Source organism: Vulpes lagopus, chromosome X (genome assembly GCF_018345385.1).
Source record: "Vulpes lagopus strain Blue_001 chromosome X, ASM1834538v1, whole genome shotgun sequence".
Classification (NCBI taxonomy): domain Eukaryota; kingdom Metazoa; phylum Chordata; class Mammalia; order Carnivora; family Canidae; genus Vulpes; species Vulpes lagopus.
The window spans coordinates 17,796,184-17,817,934 of record NC_054848.1 but is presented as its reverse complement, the minus strand read 5'-3'; the positions used below and the strand labels follow the sequence as shown (position 1 = coordinate 17,817,934).

General features: G+C 40.8%; 1 protein-coding gene and 1 non-coding gene across 2 annotated transcripts in view; one reads left to right on the top strand and one right to left on the bottom strand.

The window, feature by feature from the left end:
• SMS (spermine synthase) overlaps positions 1-21,751 on the bottom strand; it is a 53,758-nt gene that overhangs the window by 6,039 nt on the left and 25,968 nt on the right. Inside the window, exons 3-9 of the mRNA XM_041741737.1 lie at positions 20,309-20,399; positions 19,712-19,776; positions 15,136-15,311; positions 13,979-14,133; positions 12,541-12,630; positions 3,384-3,498; positions 2,484-2,563 (exon numbers count right to left, since the gene is read on the bottom strand). Of these exons, the coding sequence (XP_041597671.1) occupies positions 2,484-2,563; positions 3,384-3,498; positions 12,541-12,630; positions 13,979-14,133; positions 15,136-15,311; positions 19,712-19,776; positions 20,309-20,399 (772 nt within the window). The remainder of the gene's footprint in view (positions 1-2,483; positions 2,564-3,383; positions 3,499-12,540; positions 12,631-13,978; positions 14,134-15,135; positions 15,312-19,711; positions 19,777-20,308; positions 20,400-21,751) is intronic.
• LOC121483648 lies at positions 3,970-4,075 on the top strand. The gene has a single exon (XR_005985776.1). It is a non-coding gene; the product is annotated as a U6 spliceosomal RNA (small nuclear RNA).

The following is a 21,751-nucleotide window of genomic DNA, read 5'->3' as shown; positions in this document are numbered from 1 at the left end:
CCCTGGATTCAACCCCCACCACCCCCCGCCCTGGCCCACCAGAGCCACTCAATTCCCACCCGCTCCACAGCACAGCGTTCCCTACACCTCCCCAGCTTTGTGGTGCAGTAACTAGGCTGTGTTCGTGCAGTCACAGTCATACTAGTGACATCAAGAACTTGCTACTGTGATGCAAGCGATTTGAGGCAGGACATTCAGGTTTTGTCTGTCACCAAGTAACAGGTCAAACAACATTTTCATCCCATCTGGACACTTCAGTTCTGAGCTACATGCTCTGGGAAGGGGAGGTAGGTGTGAATCAAGAGTATCTCCTGAACATTATCACATGGCAGTTTTAAAAAGGACTACGGGGGTGCCTGAGTGGTTCAGTCGGTTAAGTGTCGGACTCTTGATTTCAGCTCAGGTCATGATCTCGTGGGCTGTGGGCGAGCCCCAGGTTGGGCTCCAGGCTCAGTGGAGAGTCTCCCTCTACCCCTCCCCTCAAGTCATGCACGTGGGCGCACACATGTACTTTCTCTCTAAAATAAATAAATCTTTAAAAAACTTTAAAAAATTTAAAACATACATCATGACAAATCAGCATATCCTGAATCAAACCACCCTGTGCTCTTGACTCAACTACTGCCTCTTCTAAGGCCTTCTACACTCTTACTCCACATGGATTGCACCATGTGACACATTCAACCACCAAAAGTACCATATGATCCCAGAGTATCGTAAAGGAGCTTGCCCTGTGTTTCCAACTGTAATGAATGCAGGGACAGGAAACCTATCCTAATGTATCTTTTGAACAGCCCTGGGCGTGATTTTTCCTAAAAGTTGGTTGGTAATGGCAAATTATCAAAGCCTGGATCATTAGTATCTACAAACCAGCTGTGGTGACCTGCTCAGCAAGCACTTGTATTAGCCCCCCATCCTACGATACCAGCTCCCCAAGACAGCAGTCTAGCAGGCAAACACAACAAAAGAGAACAGTCACACTTCCTTCCTAAGTCTGCCTGTTCTGTGCCACGCTGCCTACAGTGGCCCCGAACGGTTTTCAGTCTCTTTTGGTGAAAAATCCCAGAACCTCCCATTCTTCCCCAACTTAAGCTGCTGGAGAGTTCTATTTACAGAAACCTAAGAACCAAATTCTAGCCATATGCTCGGCTTGAGAAATAGCCACTCATGAAAAAAACCTAACTCATTGAATTTGGTTTGTTCTCACAAAAGTAAGACAACCTTAAGCAGGTTTCATGGTGGACTTCCTATAAATCATGGGTCTGCAAACTCCATCTGTAAAGGACCAGAATGAAGAGTTTAGGCATACAGATCACAGTCCCCATCCCAACCAATCAGTGGGCACCTAGAGCATTAGAGAAGCCAAAGGTAAAATGTCGCGAATGTGTGTGGCTGTCTGGCAAGAAAACCTTATCAAAAAAAGCAGTAGGAGAGATCTGGCCCATAGTTTGCAGACCCCTGCTTTAAGAGTCAAGCCTAGAATGTGTTAAAAAAATTTCATTTCTAAACATCAGGCCAAAAAATCCATTCATATAGTCATCTGTTTCCCTTGAAGTTCCCAATACTTTCACCAAGGGCAAGGTCTAGGATTAATCACCATGGGGAAGGGAAGGGGAAGAAAATGGGATGGGCTGAAGACTAATTCAAGGTGTCTGACAGTTGCCAAGTTGTTTTCAGCATTATTAATCTCAGATCCCATCAACTGCCCCAGGCCTGCATTAAAATGCCTCCTTGGGAGAATAAAGTTAAGACCTCTCTATTAGTTTTTGACATTTAAATATACTAATGCTTTTTAAAGGGGTGGGGGAGATCTCCCGAAAGCACTTAATAAGAATTATAGGGACCATAGTGCAGTACTACCTAAGTAAGTGCTTATCTTCTGCTAATGAATCAAGGGATTGTTGTAGCAATAAAGTGACTCAGATCATCATTTAGCTCCTTTTGTGGTCATTTTCAGAATTTTCTTCAGGGCTTTAGTAGGTTATATGTATATTTTTTATATAACAGATACAAATTTTAAACTTTTTTTTTTTTCAATTTAAGAATCCCATAGAGAAGGAGGAAAAAAAACAATTTGCTTCCATCTGGTGGTAGGAGCTCATACTACAGTCAAAGCAATTTATGAAAGTTATGTTGATAAATCGGCTTTCCAGTGAAGAATCTCCTAGAGGATGAGAGGGAAAATTTTAAAAAACAAAGCCAAACAAAAATATCACGATCTGTGTCTCCATCTGGTGGCAGTACATCATAATACAGCCACAGCCCCAGGTCAGTGAGTGAGGACACTGCACAATAAAAGGACACAACAGAACTCATTAATTCCCACAAGATGACAGGTCAGCTATTTATAACCTACTGTTTGAAAGAACATAATTCAGTTACAATGTTCTATCCTTAAGAGATAAATTCCAATAAAATGCATGCAAATTTCAAATATAAAATTCTTATGGAGAGTTTTGGGAAGAAACAGTTAAGCAGTCTACCTGTGTAAAATATTTCCCATCCTGTTTCAGTACTTTCATTGAGAGGTCAAGAATCAGTCTGAGAAACTCCCATGTGGAATCTGGATGTTAAAAAGAAAAATGTATGTTATACAAACATGGGTTTGCTTGCATCAGAAACAACATCTAAAGTCAAATATCAAAAAAAAAAAGTCAAATATCCACATTAATATTCAACAATACCAAAAAAAGAAACAGCCAAGAGCTTAAGAAATATTCAAGAGCTCATTCGTGAAAATTTGCTGTCATTTTTGGGTGTCCTGCACACACGTGCACAGACTTAAGCATGATCAAAAGCAAATATCCATGTGCTGAGCACTGCTTTCACGATACCAGTAATGATTTGACAGAAAGGCAGAAGTGGAAATCTGAAAAATAACAGCTTTAAGGGGGAAGTAGTGACATCCCGAGACAAACAGCAAGGGTCATCACGTGGGGACTCAGTTTGCAAACTCAGCAGGAAGGCAAAGTTATAGAAAGAACACTAACACCAAAACGCCGAGCAGGCAGCGGTTTGGAGTGTGTGTTTTGAGAATGGGGAACTGTTTCTAGTGTTGCTTAGAAAGGTCACCAGTTTGTCCCATGACAAGTTAAAAATCACAGAATAGAAATAAATTACCAAACAAGCTAATTTCTCAATGATGTGATTATGCGTCATTTTATTTAATATTTCTCTCAAATGACTGAGTAAATTTACTCATTTGGTGACAGAAACCCAGCCATCCTTCCACTGTGGGCCTCAGTTGAACCACCCTTGAAAACATGAAGGAACTTATTAAGGAGACAATCTCTAAGAGCCTTCCATTCTCACAAGGTGCGCCCAAAAAAATCATTTTCATTTTAACATGTTGGTTATAAAAGAAAAAAAAAAACAGAATCTACCTTCTTCTGGAGACGTGGAGATTGGAACAGCTGTCAAATCATTAATCACATAATCAAACTCTCTCCCTTCTTTGGCGTACCTCTTCAGTACTGGAATACAGTCTTCTATTAGAACCTTCAAAAAAGAGGAATAGATGCGTGTAAGCTGGCTCCTGTGGAAGCATATACACCCTTCTAGAGGAGGGAGGAAAATGCAAACTGCTGCTGGGATCCACAGCACCTGCCACATGAACAAAAATGACTTCCATCCATGCCTATAACAGCAACAAATCAGTGCCTACTATATGCTTTGTCTGCCTTCTGATTTAATCTAAGCAACACATCTACAGGTACTATTATTATCCACAGTTTAAAATGGGAAAAATTAAGAGGGGTTACAAAGGGGCGCCTGGGTGGCTCAGTTGGCTAAGCACCTGACTCTTGATTTTGGCTCAGGTCATGATCTCAGGGTTGTGGGATGGAGCCCTACTTGGGCTCTGTGCTGGGTGAGGAGTGGAGCCTATTTAAGATTCTCTTCTCTCCCCTCTCTCTTCTTCTCCCTCTGCCCCTCCAAAAGAGATAGAGAGAGAGAGGGAAAGGATATGTAGTGTTCGCTTCAGCAGCACACATACTAAAATTGGAAGGATACAGAAAGATTAGCATGGCCTCTGCACAAGGATGAGAGACAAATTCATGAAGCATCCCATACTCTTGGGAGACAGAGTGAGAGGGAGAAGGGGGGGAGGAAAGGAGAAGGGTTACGTAGCTTGCCCAAAGGTACCCAATAGGAAATGGAGCCAAGAAGTACACCTAGATCTATATGAAAGCCAAGTTCACCCTTGAATCTATACTGCCTCTCCTACTACTATCTATATTTTCTTCTACTTTTAGATTTTCTTTTTATGCCACTTAATGACTACATGGTCTATTGATTTTTTACATCTCACCTCAAACTATTAACCTACAGTTTTTCTTTCTTTTTTTTTTTAAAGATTATTTATTCATGAGAGAGAGAGAGAGAGAGAGAGAGAGAGAGGCAGAGACACAAGGCAGAGGGAGAAGCAGGCTCCATGCAGTGAGCCTGATGTGGGACTCGATCCTGGGACTCCAGGATCACACTCTGGGCTGAAGGCAGGCGCTAAACCGCTGAGCCACCCGGGCTGCCCCTAACCTACAGTTTTTCAAGATTTTTTTTACCACTTTGAATACTGTTGGTAATACAATTATGTAAAAGAATACCAACTCCCACAATCACAATTATTAATGAGTACAGCAGTTAAGAGCTGGAATTCTCGAACAGATCCTTTACAATAAACAGTTATCCTTGAACAACATCGGTTTGAACTGTCTGGGTCCACTTATTTGCAGGTTTTTTTCCCCTAATACCATATAATATTGTAAAAATATTTTCTCTTCCTTATGATTTTCTTAATCACATTTTCTCTAGCTTACTTTATTGTAGGAATATAGTATATAATACATATAACATACAAAACGTGTTGACTATGTTCTTGGTAACACCTCCAGTCAACAGAATGTTATAAGTAAAGTTTGGGGGGAGTCAAAAGTTATGTGCAGGGCAGCCCAGGTGGCTCAGCCATTAAGCACTGCCTTCGGCCCAGGGCATGACCCCTGGGGGGTCTCAGGATCGAGTCCCACATCGGGCTCCCTGCATGGGGCCTGCTTCTCCCTCTGCCGTGTCTCTGCTTCTCTCATGAATAAATAAATAAAATCTAAAAAAAATTTTTTTAAAAAGTTATGTGCAAATTTCTGCGTGTAGGGGTCAGCATCCCTAACCCCCATGTTGTTCAAGGGTCAACTGTACAAGGAAGTAAGTTTGGGGCTTGCCTTATCTTTTAAGTATTGAAGCCATAGGCTGGGGACCCATCTGGCTGTAGGTAACATCCTGAACTAACAGAGGAGTTACTCTCCTTGCCTTATATTTTTCTAGTTACAAAATACATACTCATGAAAAATTCATAGAAGTCAGAAGTCGTTTGCCAAAATTCCCTAAAATAGCCCATTCCAGGATTTTTCCTATGAATGTTCTTACACAGATCCTCAGTCACAATTTTAAGAACTCGATCTTATAGCCCTAAGGTTTTATAACTTGCTTCACTTAATGTATCATCTAAGTACAACCATTCGAAGATCTAGAAGACACTAATCAATCCTGTGTGATATGCTCAGTTTTCTCCTATGCTCGTATACACTCTTACCAACACATGTTCTCAGATAAACACGCATGCTGTTCTTTTTAGAACTAGGATCACACATATTCTGAACTTGAAAATTTTCATCTAACACTGTTCGGTGTCATCGTAGATTTTTGGGGGGGATAATGATTTTTTTTAAGATTTTATTTATTCATGAGAGAGAAGCAGAGACACAGGCAGAGGGAGAAGCAGGCTCTATGGAAGGAGTCCGACGCGGGACCCAATCCCGGAACTCCAGGATCAGGCCCTGGGCCGAAGGCAGGTGCTAAACCACCAAGCCACCCAGGGATCCCCTGATTTTTTTTTTTTATATTTTATCATTCCATAAAAAACTACTCTTTAACCTCCTTGTATAGATGCCTGACTGTAAGGCAGACATTCAAACACTAGGTTGCTGATACAAAAGGGATGTAGATTTTAGTTTTTATAGTTTGGATAGTAACTCATGCCCCAACTAGCTATGCATGCAAGCACCTATTTCCTTGCATCCTCCCCAACACTGGACGTTGTCCCTCTTCTATTGTGACAGGTCCCTCGCTAATGTCTTCACATGAACTTGCTGGGCCACTAAAAGGGGTGAGCATCTTGTTAGAAGTTTATAGGATATTTAATTTTCGTCTTCTGAGAAATACCAGTTCATGCCCTTTACATTTTTTCCATTTAATTATCTTAATTTTTAAATTTTAAATTGTAGGGGCTCTTTATATTATTAAAGGGATTAAATCCCTGTCGTGTTTGTTACCAGTTTTCCCAGCTTCATTTATGGGATTAGGTTGTTGTTATGGTTTCTGGGTTTGTCTTTCTTTTAAAAGGTTTCCTAACTCCAAAGTTAAATATGCTAAATTTCCCTCAATGTATTAAGTTTTTGTATCCAGAGCTTAAGGCATCTGAGATTAACTTTTCTATGGCTTCCAGGGTCATGTTAACTTTGTTCTCATGGGAATGGACAGCCCATTGTGTTGGCATGGCCTATGAAATCAACTAAATCTCCTTTTCCCAAGCAAACTGAAATATAGCTTAGGCCATCTATTACTAGTATGAATATATACTCAGACATGTTCAAAGTCTCTGTGCCATTCCTTTTATCCATTCCTGTGTCAACACCACACTATTTAGTTACTATGCTTTAATAGTAAATGATAAACAACAGGAAAATCTCCCAGCAGTATGATTTTTAATTTATTTTTTTGGCTGTTCTTAGGTATTAATACAAATGAACTCAAAAATCATTTGATCTAATTCTAAAAACTTTTGGATTCTGATTAGAACTACTTGTAATTAGGAAGTTACAGACATTGTTCTGGTATTCTCATCTTAAAAATATAACATCTCTCTCCATATATTCCAACTTCAGTTATGGTCTTTCAAGAAAATCTTGACATAATTCTTACCGAGTACCACAATACCATTCTTATTTAAATATATTCCCAGGTATTTAACAATTGGTCATAAGTCCTAACTGTGAAACCTGAAACCATAAAAATCGTAGGAGAGAGCACAGGCAGTAACCTCTAACATTAGTCATAGCAACCTTTCTCTAGATAGGTCTCCTGAGGCAAGGGAAATAAAAGCAAAAATAAACTACTGGGACATCAAAATAAAAAGCTCCTGGGCAGCCCCAGTGGTGCAGTGGTTTAGCGCTGCCTGCAGCCAGGGGCATGATCCTGGAGACCCTGGATCGAGTCCCACGTCAGGCTCTCTGCGTGGACCCTGCTTCTCCCTTTGCCTGTATCTCTGCCCCTCTCTCTCTCTCTCTCTCTCTCTGTCTCTATGAATAAATAAATAAAATATTTAAAAATAATAAATTAATTAAATATGAAATGCATCTTTTTAAAAAAATAATAAAAAATAAAAAGCTCCTGCACAGCAAAGGACACAATCAATCAACAAAACTAAAAGACAACCTATGAAATGGGAGAAGATATTTACAAATGACATAGTTGATAAAAGGTTAGGATCCAAAATATATAAAGAACTTACACAACTCAACACCCAAAATACAAACAATCCAACTTAAAAATGGCCAGAAGATATAAACAGACATTTTTCCAAAGACATCTAGATGGCGGACAGATACTTGAAAAGATGCTCAACCTCACTCATCCTCAGGGAAATGCAAATCAAAGCTACAGTGAGGTATCGCCTGACACCTGTCAGAATGGCTAAAATTAACAACACAAGAAACAACACGTGTTGGTGAGGATGTGGAGAAAAGGGAACCCTCTTGCACTATTGGTGGGAATGCAAATGGGGGCAGCCACTATGGAAAACAGTATGGAAGTTCCTCAAAAAGTTAAAAAAAAAAAAAAAGAACTACCCTATGACCCAGCAATTGCACTACTGGATATTTACCCAAAGAATACAAGAACATTATTAATTCAAAGGGATACGTGCACCCCAACGTTTATGGCAGCATTATTTACAAGAGCCAAGATATGAAAGCAGCCCAAGGGTCCATCAATTGATGAATGGATAAAAAAGTGGGGGGGGGTGTGTATATATATATATATATACACAATGGGATTTTATTCAGCCATAAAAAAGAACAAAATCTTGCCACTTGTAATGACATGGATGGAGCTACAGTGTATTATGCTAAGTGAAACGTCAGTGAGAGAAAGACAAATGCCATATGATTTCACTCATATGTGGAATTTAAGAAACAAATGAGCAAACAAAAGAAGAGACAAACCAAAAACCACTCTTAATTATATTGATCAGATGGTTACAGAGGGAAGGTGGGCAGGGGGATGGGGGAAATAGGTGATGGGGATTAGGAGTACACTTATCGTGATGAGCACTGAGCAATGCAGAGAATCGCTGAATCACTATATTATACATCTGAAACTAATATAATACTCGTTAACTACTCTAGAATTAAAATTACAAATTTAAAAAAAATTGATTATTCTGAATAGGCTCTCCAGCCCACTCTCTACCTCTAATTTCTATTCAAACTTTTTTGCATTTAACATAGCTTAAAAAAAAATTTTTGGATTGCCCAATCACTTTACCAAATTCTCATTAACTCAACTAATTTTCTAGATGAGTTTCCTAGATTTTCAAAGCACTCGTATCATCTGCAAATAATGATTCTTTCTATATTTATACTGTTTTCATTCTCCTACCTTACTGCATTAGCTAATACCTCAAAAACAATGTTGATGGACGCCTGGGTGGCTCAGCAGTTGAGGGTCTGCCTTCGGCTCAGGACGTGATCCTGGAGTTCTGGGATCAAGTCCCACATGGGGCTCCCTGCATGGAGCCTGCTTCTCCCTCTGCCTGTGTCTCTGCCTCTCCCTCTCAGTGTCTCTCATGAATAACTAAATAAAATCTTAAAAAAACAATGTTGAATAAAGGTAACAATAAGCATCTTCACTTTACTTCCAGTTTTACTGGAAATGCCTTCTGTATCTCACCATTTTACATTAACATTAAATTTGATAGTTTGTTATGTTTGGGTAGTCTCCCTTCTATTGCAGTTTTATCTTTATTAAGATAAAAGACTTTATTAAGAATGACTGCTAAATATCCCCCAAATGCTTTGTCATCTGTTAATATTTTAAAATAATTCATTTAATAATGAATCATGTGACAGGTTTCTTAAGATTCCCATTTTTATGTTTCTGAACTAAATCTTTCTTGGGCCTAATGGAGTTATTTTAAATGAACCGCTAGATTTAATTTACTCTTTTACTTGAAAATCTTATACACTCCTCAAAACCAATCTTTAGGTTTCCTTTTTGTACTACCTTAAGGATTTTAGCATGAAGGTTACTCCACCATTATAAAAGGAATGGGGAGTGCTTTGGAACATTTTCTATTTTCTAAAAATGATTAACAGGGGACGGCTGCGTGGTCAGCAGTTGAGCGTCTGCCTTCACGCCCAGGGTGTGATCCTGGAGTCCAAGAATAGAGTACCATAATCCTGGAGTCCAAGGATCGAGCCCCACATTGGGCTTCCTGCATGGAGCCTGCTTCTCTCGCTGCTTACGTCTCTGCCCCTCTCTCTCTCTCTCTCTCTCTCTCCCTCTCTCTGTGTGTGTATGTCCCTTATGAATAAATAAAAAATAAATCTTTAAAAAAATTTTTTAATTAAAAAATAAAAATAAAAGACTAATGGAGTAATTATGTGTTTTCCAAGTAATAAACATTTGCAAAGGGGCACCTGGGTGGCTCAGCAGTTGAGCCTTTGGCTCAGGTGGGGTCCTGGGATCAAGTCCCACATCGGGCTCCCCACGCGGAGCCTGCTTCTCCCTCTGCCTATGTCTCTCTCTGTGTCTCTCATGAATAGTTAAATTTTAAAAAATAAAAATAAACATTTACAAAGAGCTGGTGTATTTTTAATGGTAGTATTTTAATGGCTAAGGGGCTTGCCTGTTGTTATCCCCAGACTAGCAACCCCCAACCCCTTGAGAGGACTCAGAAAACCCTCAACCTCAGAAGAATTTTCCAGGCTTCCCTTAATGGTTGTTCTAATCCAGCAAGAAGACAGGAGGGGTAGGCAGGTGCATTCAGGCATCCAACTTCCTCAAAAGCAGAACCACTTCAAATAAAATACTACTTTTCCATTCCCTGAAATGTCCAATTGTCAAAGTCACCACCTGCCTTTGGTGCTCTGCTTTCAGACAGACTTGCAAGTCAAGAGTTGTCTTCTAAAGCCATTAGTAAATCATCCCACATACATTCAGCCTCTAATTATAACAACCTACAACTCCACCTTACTGCAGGTTTGGGTTTGTGTTTCTATTTATGCTTAAATTGTTTTTCTGAATTCATACAAGGGAGTTAACAGAAGGAGCCAGGGAGACAGGAATCTGACTGAATTACTCTTCTAAAGTTACCCTACAACCTTGAATTAACTGTCTTTTAAACTCTGTTAAGTTTCATCTTCTTTAGCTATAACATAGAAATAATAGCCACTTGGTACAGGTTTGAGGATGACAGGTTAAAACACCTTAAGCAGAGAGTCTGGCTAACAATGCAAACATTATTTGACAACAATGGTAACTTTTAGCTCCATGTTAAACAAATCTGTCATGCTCTGATTAACTTAACCCTCTGTCCCTTCTTAAAACTCTCAAACAGTACATGTGAAATATATACACACATATGTGTGTGTGTGTGTGTGTGTGTGTGTGTGTATCCTCCTTCCCCTTTTGCCCACAAAACAATCACACCTACATTTCAATATAGAAAGAACTCTCTCTGCTTAAAAAATTAACTTGTATGCACCACGAGATCAAATTTGGATGCAAATACATTAGGCAAGATGGGGTAGGGTTAAGCAATTTACAGATCAATAAATTAAGGAACTCGTCTAAACGGTTTATAAATCTGAAGACAGGGGATCCCCGAGCGGCTCAGCAGTTTGGCGCCTGCCTTCAAGCCCAGGGCATGATCCTGGAGTCCCGGGATCGAGTCCCCACATCAGGCTCCCTGCATGGAGCCTGCTTCTCCCTCTGCCTGTGTCCCTGCCTCTCTCTCTCTGTGTGTCTCTCATGAATAAATAAATTTTTTTAAAAAAATTTAAAAAAAAAATCTGGAGACAGATACCTTTTTTTTGAGACACACATTTAAGATCCTGTTCAAATAAAATGTATGTTATATTGCTCTAATAAGTAGTATAGGTATGAGCACTGAACACATGCACGCTCAAAATACAATACAAAACATATCCTACAAACTAGTAATTGATCAACTTGCAAGTACAGTACAATTTAGGAGAGAAACTAATTTGCTCAGCAAGAAGCAACTGTTTAGACATTCACAGAACTCACACAGAGAGTCTGAAGTGCAGCAGAATATGCCACCTCAAAATATGGCACTTTGGTATACTGATTATCTTGAGCTGTGGGCACTTGAAAAACAACAAATGCAAAAAGCAGATTTCTCTGGACTCTCCCTTTCATCTGCCTAAACATAGATCCTCCGAAATAAAACTGAATTGGGGGAAATCCCCTCTCTAGGGGATTCTACAAGGGAAGGTTGACCTTTATTTATCACGGGACAGGAGATGGATATCACCATCCAAACTTAGTCACAAATATTGTACCTACCCCATCCAGTCTTGCAGGGGCCCATTATCTTTCCTACAAGTCACTCACTCCCCAAGGCACCTATGACCCCTTTCCCTATTAAGATGATATTTAAACCTAAATTCTAAAGCTACCTCTGAGTTACTCAGCTCTGGGTCTCTCCCAAGTATACACGACGTATATATGTCAATCAACTTCTGCTTTTGTTACTCTTTTATTATAGGAGTCTCAGCAAAGAACCAGAAGAGCAGAAGGTTAAGGGTGCTGATAATACGAAGTCCATCGCTGCCCCTCTTATCTTGGAACTACATGTTCCAGCACCTTGGAGATTAATATCCATACCTCAGAAATGCCTGCCAAGGAAGGCTGGGATGGGTTTTGGCTTCCCATGAATCTCTTAGAGATAACAGCCTTTCCCCTTCCTGATGCACAGGTAGTGCCATAAAATCTAATTAAAGGTTAGCTTGATTAAAGGTCAATTAGGTGCATGCCTACCCTCTGAGGTACATGGGAACTGTATGATCTCACTACCATGCCCTTTCTTTTTTTTGTATTTTTTTTATTGGTTCCATGCCCTTTCTTCCTGTCCTTTCGCTCCATAAAACCTGTGGGCTATAGTCTGTACTTTGCAGAGAATAACTACACAGCTGCCATGGATCATTCTCTGCCCAATCCTGTCAGTGTCCCTGAATAAAACTCTGTGTAAACCTATGGAATGGCCTACTTTGATTTAGGGTCACAAAGTACCTTCTTAGTATGGGGGGTACTCTCCCACCTTCTAACATAAGAGAGAAAAAATTTCCTTCCCTGGAAGAGGATTTACCTTTTTAACCAATTATACTTAAAGCTGTTTAGGAAGGTGTAATTCAAGTCAATAACATATTATTAGTTGACTTAAAAATGTTATCCAGAAAACATAATTACCTGATAGCAGTCTCCTTTAAGATTGTCTAAGACGTCACCACATGTTTTCCGCATGTATTTCTTACATCCATCAATCACCATTTGGTCGATGTTCAAACAAGTCAAGGAGAAATTTATCCTGAATTTGGATCTACTAAAGAATTCCGAAATAATAATATTTTAAAGAAAAAGTAAGGGCACCGGGGTGGCTTAGTCGGTTAAGTGTCCAACTCTTGATTTCAACTCAGGTCATGATCTCAGGGTTGTGAGAGCATCCCCTGTATTCGGCTCTCCATGCAGTCTGCCTGAGATTCTCTCTCTGCCTCTCCCTATGCCCCTCCCTGTGTGCACACTCTAATAAATAAATAAGTAAATAAATTTTTTAAAGATTTTATTTATTTATTCATGAAAGACACACAGAGAGAGGCAGAGACACAGGCAGAGGGAGAAGCAGGCTCCATGCAGGGAGCCCGATGTGGGACTCGATCCTGGGACTCCAGGATCATGCCCCAGGACAAAGGCAGGTGCTAAACCACTGAGCCACCCAGGGATCCCCAATAAATAAAATCTTAATAAAGTAAAATGAAATCTTAAAAAAAATAAAGGTAAGACAAAGTTTACAACACTAATGTGGATATCAGATTTACTACAAAAAAAAAAAAAGAATGAGACCATGATTTCATTTTTATACCAAGGTCACTCAAAAAGAACTAAATTTTCTCTTCTCATGAAGACCTTTCAGAAAGTGCTAAGCAGTAGACACAATACCAAGGTTGCTTTCTCTTTTTCTCAACTACATCATCTCTGCTGCTTTGTTTGTAGCCACATAAAAAGGCTATTGGTTAGCCAAACTGTGGAAGGAGCCTCAGTGTCCATCGAAAGATGAATGGATAAAGAAGCTGTGGTCTATGTATACAATGGAATATTCCTCAGCCATTAGAAACAACAAATACCCACCACTGGCTTCGACGTGGATGGAACTGGAGGATATTATGCTGAGTGAAATAAGTCAATAGGAGAAGAACAAACATTATATGGTCTCATTCATTTGGGGAATATAAAAATTAGTGAAAGGGAATAAAGGGAAAGGAGAGAAAATGAGTGAAAATATCGGTGAGGGTGACAAAACATGAGAGACACCTAACTCTGGGAAATGAACAAGGGGTAGTGGAAGGGGAGGTGGGCAGGGGGTTGGGGTGGTTGGGGTGACTGGGTGACGGGCACTGAGGAAGGCACTTGGTGGGATGAGCACTGGGTGTTATGTTAAATGTTGGCAAATTGAACTCCATTAAAAAATTTTTTTAATTTTTAAAAAGGCTATTGCTACTAAATGGAAATGTTTGTTCAAGGCAGTATTTATAACGCATTTGCCTCATAACAGTTAACTGGAGTCTTAAGACAAAGAAGGAGGAAGAAAATGTAAGAACCCAATTGAACTTGATCTCCAAACAAAGGATATCTCTACCATAGTGACCATCTTTGGTTTCAGTTTGACTATTTCACATAATATGCCCCCATCTCCACCCCCGAGAATCAGTACATCTTTGCCACTGTAATCTTCTTTTCCACTGCCCATGATGGCCTGGGTATATGCCAAATCACTCTCCGCCAGATCTAGGGAGGAAAAACAGGTACAAAATGGTTATTCTACCCAAACCCACACTGTAACTGGACTCATCACACTAGAAAGTGCTGGAATCTAGTCTAAAAGGCAATTTTTTTTTTCATTTTCAATCTTCAAAAACTGTAACCATGTGCAGAAGAGGTACTTTTTTTTTTTCTTTTTTGATTGTGGACTTTTCATCAACCCTACTCATCTGACACCCAATACAATATATTACATACAGATACCTTGGTCAGTGGGGGAAAAAAATTCAGTCTTAAGAATGTTCTGATATGCTAATTAAAAACAATTACATCTTTTATTACATGAAATATGACATCTAAGAGTTGTTCCAAATAATAAGAGAGGGAGAAAGTAAACCAGGGTTTAGGGGAAACAAAACTGGTCAGGAGTTGCTAATTGTTAGCACTCAATAGCGAGGACACATGGGTTCATCATACTATTTTGTCTACTTAGGTTTGAAATTTTCTGTAACAAAAAGATTAAAAAAATAAGCAATCATATTTTCTTTATATACGTATAATCTAAATACTCAACACTAAGAATACTAAGAAAAAGGAGTTATCAAGACAAAGTTTTCATGGTTCTGCTATAAAACATCAAAGCCTGGGGCGTCTGGGTGGCTTAGTTGATTACGTATTCGGCTAGCTCAGGTCATGATCTCAGGGTCGTAGGTTAGAGCCCCAGGTTCAGGTCCAGCTCTGCCCCGAGCAGTGTCTGCTTCCTCTGTCCCTCTGCCCCTCCCCTTGCTCACGCATTCTCTATCTTTCAAATAAATAAAATAAAATCTTTTAAAAATCAATAAACGAAAGAAAACAAGAAAGCCCAGACAATCCACAGGTTAATAGGACATAAATATTCCTTTCAAAAAAACAGCACTGCCAAGGACAAACTAGGACAAATCCATAATGGTGGTATTTGTCAGGAAAGCACCACAATCTAAAAAACACGGTCACTTTGCCATGTGTTTGGGGTAGGGATGGAATACTTACTAACATCCCCACTAAGGATGAGAATGTTTCCAAACTGCTTCGAGTGTAGAATTTTAATGTTCTGATAAGGTGAATCTTCATCATACACCACTTCATCTATGTCATACTCAACCAGGCGACCATCAGCAGTGGGCCAGTATCTGTCGATGGCCCCTCCTCGAACTATGGGTGGTAATCTGGAAAAAGGGAAAACAAGAATGAGCCTTACAGAGGAACACTGCTAATGGTAATGCTGCCTTGAAAGTGAACCTGGAGGCAGCTCAGTTGGTTAAACGTCTGCCTTTGGCTCAGGTCATGATCTCAGGTCCTGGGATCAAGCCCCGTGTTGGGCTCTCTGCTCCATGGGGAGGCCTGCTTCTTCCCCACCCCACTCCCACTGCTTGTGCTCTCTCTCAAATTAATAAATAAAATCTTTTTTTAAAAAAAGTGAATCTGGAGGGGTGCCTGGCTGGGTTAGTCGTCAAGACCATTCATCCCTTGATCTCAGGGTTGAGAGTTCAAGCCCCGGGTTGGGTGTACTACTTAAAATAAAAAAAAAAAAAAAAATAAGAAAAAAAAAAGCAAACCGGGAAGGAGTGTACCAAAGCAGGTCACATGACCTCAGGCCAATTCCTGAATAGTGTACAAATCTGAAGCTTGAGCTTTCAAGCTCTTTAAAATCTTTAAAAAAAAAAAAAAGATTTTATGTATTTCAGAGAGAGAGAGCGTGCGTGCACAAGCATGAGCAGGGGGAAGGGCAGAGGGAGAAGCAGACTCCCCACTGAGCAGGGAGCCCAACACGGGGCTCGACCCCAGGATCACGGGACCACGACCCAACCCAAGCTGAAGGCAGAAGCCCAACCAACCAAGCCACTCAAGGACCCCAGCAGGAATCTCTTAAGACTGCCTATACAGCCACACTGCCACTACCACATTCGTGCAAGCGCACATGGATGTAATACCATCATCTGGTATAGAATCCATATTCAAATACCCACACAACTGTCCCAATCATGTCATTTATAGCTGTTCTGCTTTTGAATGAAGGATCATATGCTGTATTTTGTTTTCCTTTCTAACCCTCATTTCATCTAGTATAGTTTTATCGCCCTATGTGTTTCAATACATCTCAGGAAGTCCAGACCAGGTATTCCGCAGAAAATCCCTAAGATGGATTTGCCTGAAGATCTCTTCATTAAAGTCAGGTTGGCATATATTTACACAAGCATCACCATCAGGGCCAGAAGATGTGTGCATGTCCTATTATTAGAGATGCTAACTAAATGTGACCACTCGGTTAAAGTGGATGGCATCAGATCCCTCAATTTGCAAAGGTACATCTTCTCCCTTTGAAATTACTAAGCAGGCTGCCGAATGAAGGGTCTGATCTCCCAATAAACCTCCAGTAGTGGCTTTGGCATCTAGACGATTCTTGCCTGAATCAATTATTACTAGAAGGACTGCAAAGTGATGATTTTCCTACTCCCTTTTTTTGTAAATGCTCAGTATTTCAGACGTGAATGTATTAGAAACTACCAGCAGAGGACACTAAATGACAATGAAAACCAGACCCAGAAAAGGGGGTTGGCAAATCTAACAGGAACACAAAATGAGAACTCGCTGCATACAGAACACAACTGCATCCAAGTCACATGTTCTCAAACACGGTGGTGTTCAACAGTAAAACAACTGTATGCTGAGATCTGCTACCTCGGACTTGCTGTAGTGAGGAGTCTGCCCTCCCACTCACCTGTTTCCAGGAATACAGTCTGAACCTGCCCTACTGGGGATCCCTGGGTGGCGCAGCGGTTTGGCGCCTGCCTTTGGCCCAGGGCGCGATCCTGGAGACCGGGATCGAATCCCACGTCAGGCTCCCGGTGCATGGAGCCTGCTTCTCCCTCTGCCTGTGTCTCTGCCTCTCTCTCTCTCTCTCTATGACTACATAAATAAATAATAAAAAAAAAAAATTTAAAAAAAAAAATGAACCTGCCCTACTGAAGCTTCCTCTGAGCTAACACTATTAACTATAAAGAACACTAAGATCGGGGCGCCTGGGTGGCTCAGTCGGTTGAGTGTCTGACTCTTGATTTCAGCTCAGGACATGATCTCAGGGTCATGGGATAGAGCCCCGACTCTCACTGGGTGTGGAGTCTGCTGGAGATTCTCTCTCCCTCTGCCACTGTCCCTCCCAATACTTGCACTTGCAAGCACACTCTCTCTCAATAAATAATCTATTAAGAAGAAAAAAGGACACTGAGATTTACAAAGCAAATTTCCATGAACTCTCATTCAATCCTAACAACTCCTGATTTAACCACTTTTCAAGTGAACAAATACAGCTGCTGGAATGTTCACAGACCAGAGGTTTGTCTTGTAAAACGTAGAGCCCCAAACAGGCAATACCAACCTCCTCCTCCACCATCAGCAGCAAACAGAACTTGGGAGAGGCCTCTTCTGCCCCTGGCTGATGGTTGGCGGGTGGAGGGAGGTGGGAGAGTAAACCACCTGTGACATTAGATGAAGGTGACAAGTATCAAGTCATGGATTTGGGGATGCCTGGGTGGCTCAGTGGTTTAGCACCTGCCTTCGGCCCAGGGTATGATCCTGGAGACCCGGGATCGAGTTTCCCATTGGGCTCCCTGCATGGAGCCTGCTTCTCCCACTGACTATGTCTCTGCCTCTCTCTCTCTCTCTCTATCTCATGAATAAATAAAATAAATATATCTTTAAAATAAAAGGTCATGGGTTTTCATGGGAGGAAACCCATCCTCCAGTTGACACCCAGCCAGCTAGACACAATTACTAACTATGCACAAACTCAATGAAAATAAATATCCATTCTCAACTGTGTCACCACAGAAGATCTCTTTCTTTAATTGCAACACAATGGTTTATAATTTTATTTCTTTTTTTTTAAGATTTCATTTTTAAGTAACCTCTACACCAAACATGGGGCTCAAATTCAGGACCCTGAGATCAAGAGTCGCACACCGCAGTGACTGAGCCACCCAGGCAGCTCACAGCACAGTGGTTTTTAAAGACTGGCCAAGAAACAAGGATCTCTAACGGGTTGAGGAAGCCATGGATCTTGATGAAGTACTCCTCCTCGCATGAGGTGCATCTCCTTGTCATGGGCTATAGGAGATACTCTGGAGCCCTGCACAACTCTGGCTTCAACGTTCACTGCTAAAAATCAAAAATGACTCAGAGAGAGAAAGTCAGAATACATCCTGGGTCTCACATACACTGCGTCAACTGTGACATCTCCCTCACCCCCAAACCTCAACAAAACTTAATGGATGTAAGCTTATTTTCCTGGTTTCTTTCTTTTGAAAAATAGAATACAAAAATAAACTTTCTAATACTGAAAATTCAGATTTAACTCACCAGCCACAGGGGAATACTAATTTCAGATAATGTTATAAGTTACTGTTAATGACAAAATTTCTAAACACGTCATTCTTCAGACAGAAAAATGGCGCCATCCTTGTCCTTTTGAGGCCAATAACAAAAAGCCTGCCATCGAGTATTCCCAATAACTTCTTGACTCCCTCTACCCTAATTTTATGAAAAGATGTAAGAACAGGGACATTGCAAAAGAAAGGTCTGTATTTTGAACTGAAAATCTGAAGCTTAACTGCACTCTCACTTATAAAACTCCTATTGCAAAAACAAAGACTTCGGGATCCCTGCCTGGGTGGCTCAGCAGTTTAGCGCCTGTCTTCCGCCCAGGGTGTGATCCTGGGGTCCTGGATTGAGTCCCACATCAGGCTCCCTACGTGGAGCCTGCTTCTCCCTCTGCCTATGTCTCTGCCTCTCTCACTCTCTGTGTCTCTCATGAATAAATAAATAAAATCTTAAAAAAAAAAGACTTCTCACGAATCCTGAAACCTATAAATGCTTTCCATCTATTTACTTACTCCTAGAAGTAGCCCCAATAAAAAGCAAGACCAAGAAAAATCAGAGGCATTTTATCTATCATCGAGTTAACATATTTCAGAACACAGCGGGAATTCAAGTTGGTGCATAGATGAAAAACTGCAAGCACGGAAAGATGACAAGTCCAGAAAAGTGTGTGGGTGTAGACATGTTTTTAAGGACAGGGAAGAGGGAAATTTTAGAGCTGAGGAAATGCATACTGAAGTTAGGTGGGGTAAACAAATCTAGGTGCTCCGACAGATTCCAACAAAGCAGGTAAGTTGTACACTGTTAGGTTCGTTTACCAGCAGTTTGCTGCTTTCTACCCTACCAGAGATTAACCAACCTTCTAGTTCTCTTACATCAGTCCTGGAGCTTTCCTATGGGCTGATGAAACTATGCATGCTGAGCTATTAAGTCCTTCACATCCTAGGTCTTGCCAAAACAAATTCTATCTTCTAGAAAGTGTCAATGACGTAAATCTGTATTCTGGTTGCTTCCCTCAGTGATGGCTCATAGTGTGTGTTCATACATTTTGGTCTTGTTTGAGTGTGAGGCACCCATTAGCTCAGTCAGTCTACCATGTTGCTGGAAGCGGACGCTACGCCAGGAAAACGCCACCATTCCAATTATTTTACCAGTGAAATAAATATGAAAGGACATTCAGGAGTGGACTTACCGCTTCACCCGCCCAGTGCTGTCCTGACTCAATTCTTTCATTCTTTCTTCTACTTTGTTCAAAAGCTACAATTAAAAGAAAAGAAGTCAAGGGCTTATAGAATAAGCGGAGTGGAACAGCTAAATTTCCAGAAGGCTAAAGCCACTGTGACAGAGCTGTGCGATACTCCCGTCCTCCTGCATTCCTACAGCAGCCTCCAAGCCTGGCTCAGTTCCACACCCACACCAACTAGCCCACATGGCGCTGACCTAGCCTTAGTGTAAGTCACCAGCAAGATAATGGGGACAGGAGAGAACCTAAGGATAATGCAGATATCACATCCTGCTTAAAGGTTTACATTCCATCCAATGGAAAGTAAAATTACTCAGTATTCAAGCAGTCGAGGGAATGATGACAAGCCAGGTTCCTAACAATTGAGGAACCACTGTTTTTCTTCTAAAATCACTTATCTGTTGGGAGGAAAGTTTAAAGTTAGCTGGGAGATCAGCAATTAAGCAAAATCATTTTATCATTAAAAATATGAGACTTGATGACCCTCAAATACTTATAATTACAAGTAAATAAATAAAAATTAGATAAATAAAAGTGAAAACCAACACTGTCAACTTCTTGGCCTTGCGAATCACCATCATAACTCTGAAGATCCAACAACACCAATCCATGTGGGTAAATTCTCAAATTGGCAAAGCTACAAAGGAAAGCATAATTTTAAGGTTAGGAACTGTATCATGGCGTTCAAAAGAAAAGACACCAATCCACCCAATTAAAAGGAAAGACCATTGTTCTTTTTGTCCCTAAGTTACAAAGTTAACCCTTTTGCTTTCTTAGGAGAACCTCTTAGGGGTGAGGGAGCCACCAATCATTTAGGGAAGATTTATACAGTCACCTGATGCTAATGTTTTCATACATAACAGGTTCTTGGGCCCAGAAAGGGATTTAGCAGCAAGTTATGTAAACCTGATTTTTAAATATATATATAAATTTTTTAAAGTAAACTCCACTCCAAGTCACAACCCTGAAATCAAGAGTCACATACTCTACCGAATGAGCCAGCCAGGTGTCCCTGTGAACCTCAGTTTTAAGACTATTCCCTGGCGGGATCCCTGGGTGGCGCAGTGGTTTAGCGCCTGCCTTTGGCCCAGGGCGCGATCCTGGAGACCCAGGATCGAATCCCACATCGGGCTCCCGGTGCATGGGGCCTGCTTCTCCCTCTGCCTGTGTCTCTGCCTGCCTCTCTCTCTCTCTCTCTCTATCATAAATAAATTTTAAAAAAAGAATATTCCCTGGCACATGATCCAGCCAGGTTTAGTAACCACGGCCTTAAAGTGAAGAGAGGGTAAGAAGTGCAAACTAGGTACTCCCAATTAACCTTCAGAGACTTCAAACTAGAGCCGTGGTTTTCTGACTGCAAGCAGGTGGTGGTTAAACTGATTTAGCTTGGGGACCCGTGGTTTTCTGACTGCAAGCAGGTGGTGGTTAAACTGATTTAGCTTGGGGACTGCAAACCAGATCCAGCCTGCAAGACTTTTTTTTGTAAAGCCTGCAGACTAAGAATGGTTTTTACATTTTTTTATAATTTTTTTTTTATTTATTTTATTTATTTATTTATTTTAGAGAGAGAAGCACAGAGGGAGAAGCAGGCTCCACGCAGGGAGCCTAATGTGGGACTCGATCCTGGGACTCCAGGATCACACCCTGAGCCGAAGGCAGATGCTCAACCGCTGAGCCACCCAGGCGTCCTGGTTTTTACATTTTTAAAGAGTTGTTTAAAATACAGAGAATGCGACAGAGACTCTTCATGGCTCCTTACCGAACAAGCTTTCTGACCCTTAATTTAGTGGGTCAGCACATTTTTCTTAAAATATCAGAGTGTATCACATGCAATAAAAGTCAATTATCTGGAGAAAGTATTGTTTCGATCATAAATGTGTATATGTACTGTAGAGACACAGACAAGTATGCACGGGCTTATAATATAAAATTACTTCTTGGGGAACACCTGAGTGGCTCAGCGGTTGAGCATCTGCCTTTGTTTTTTTT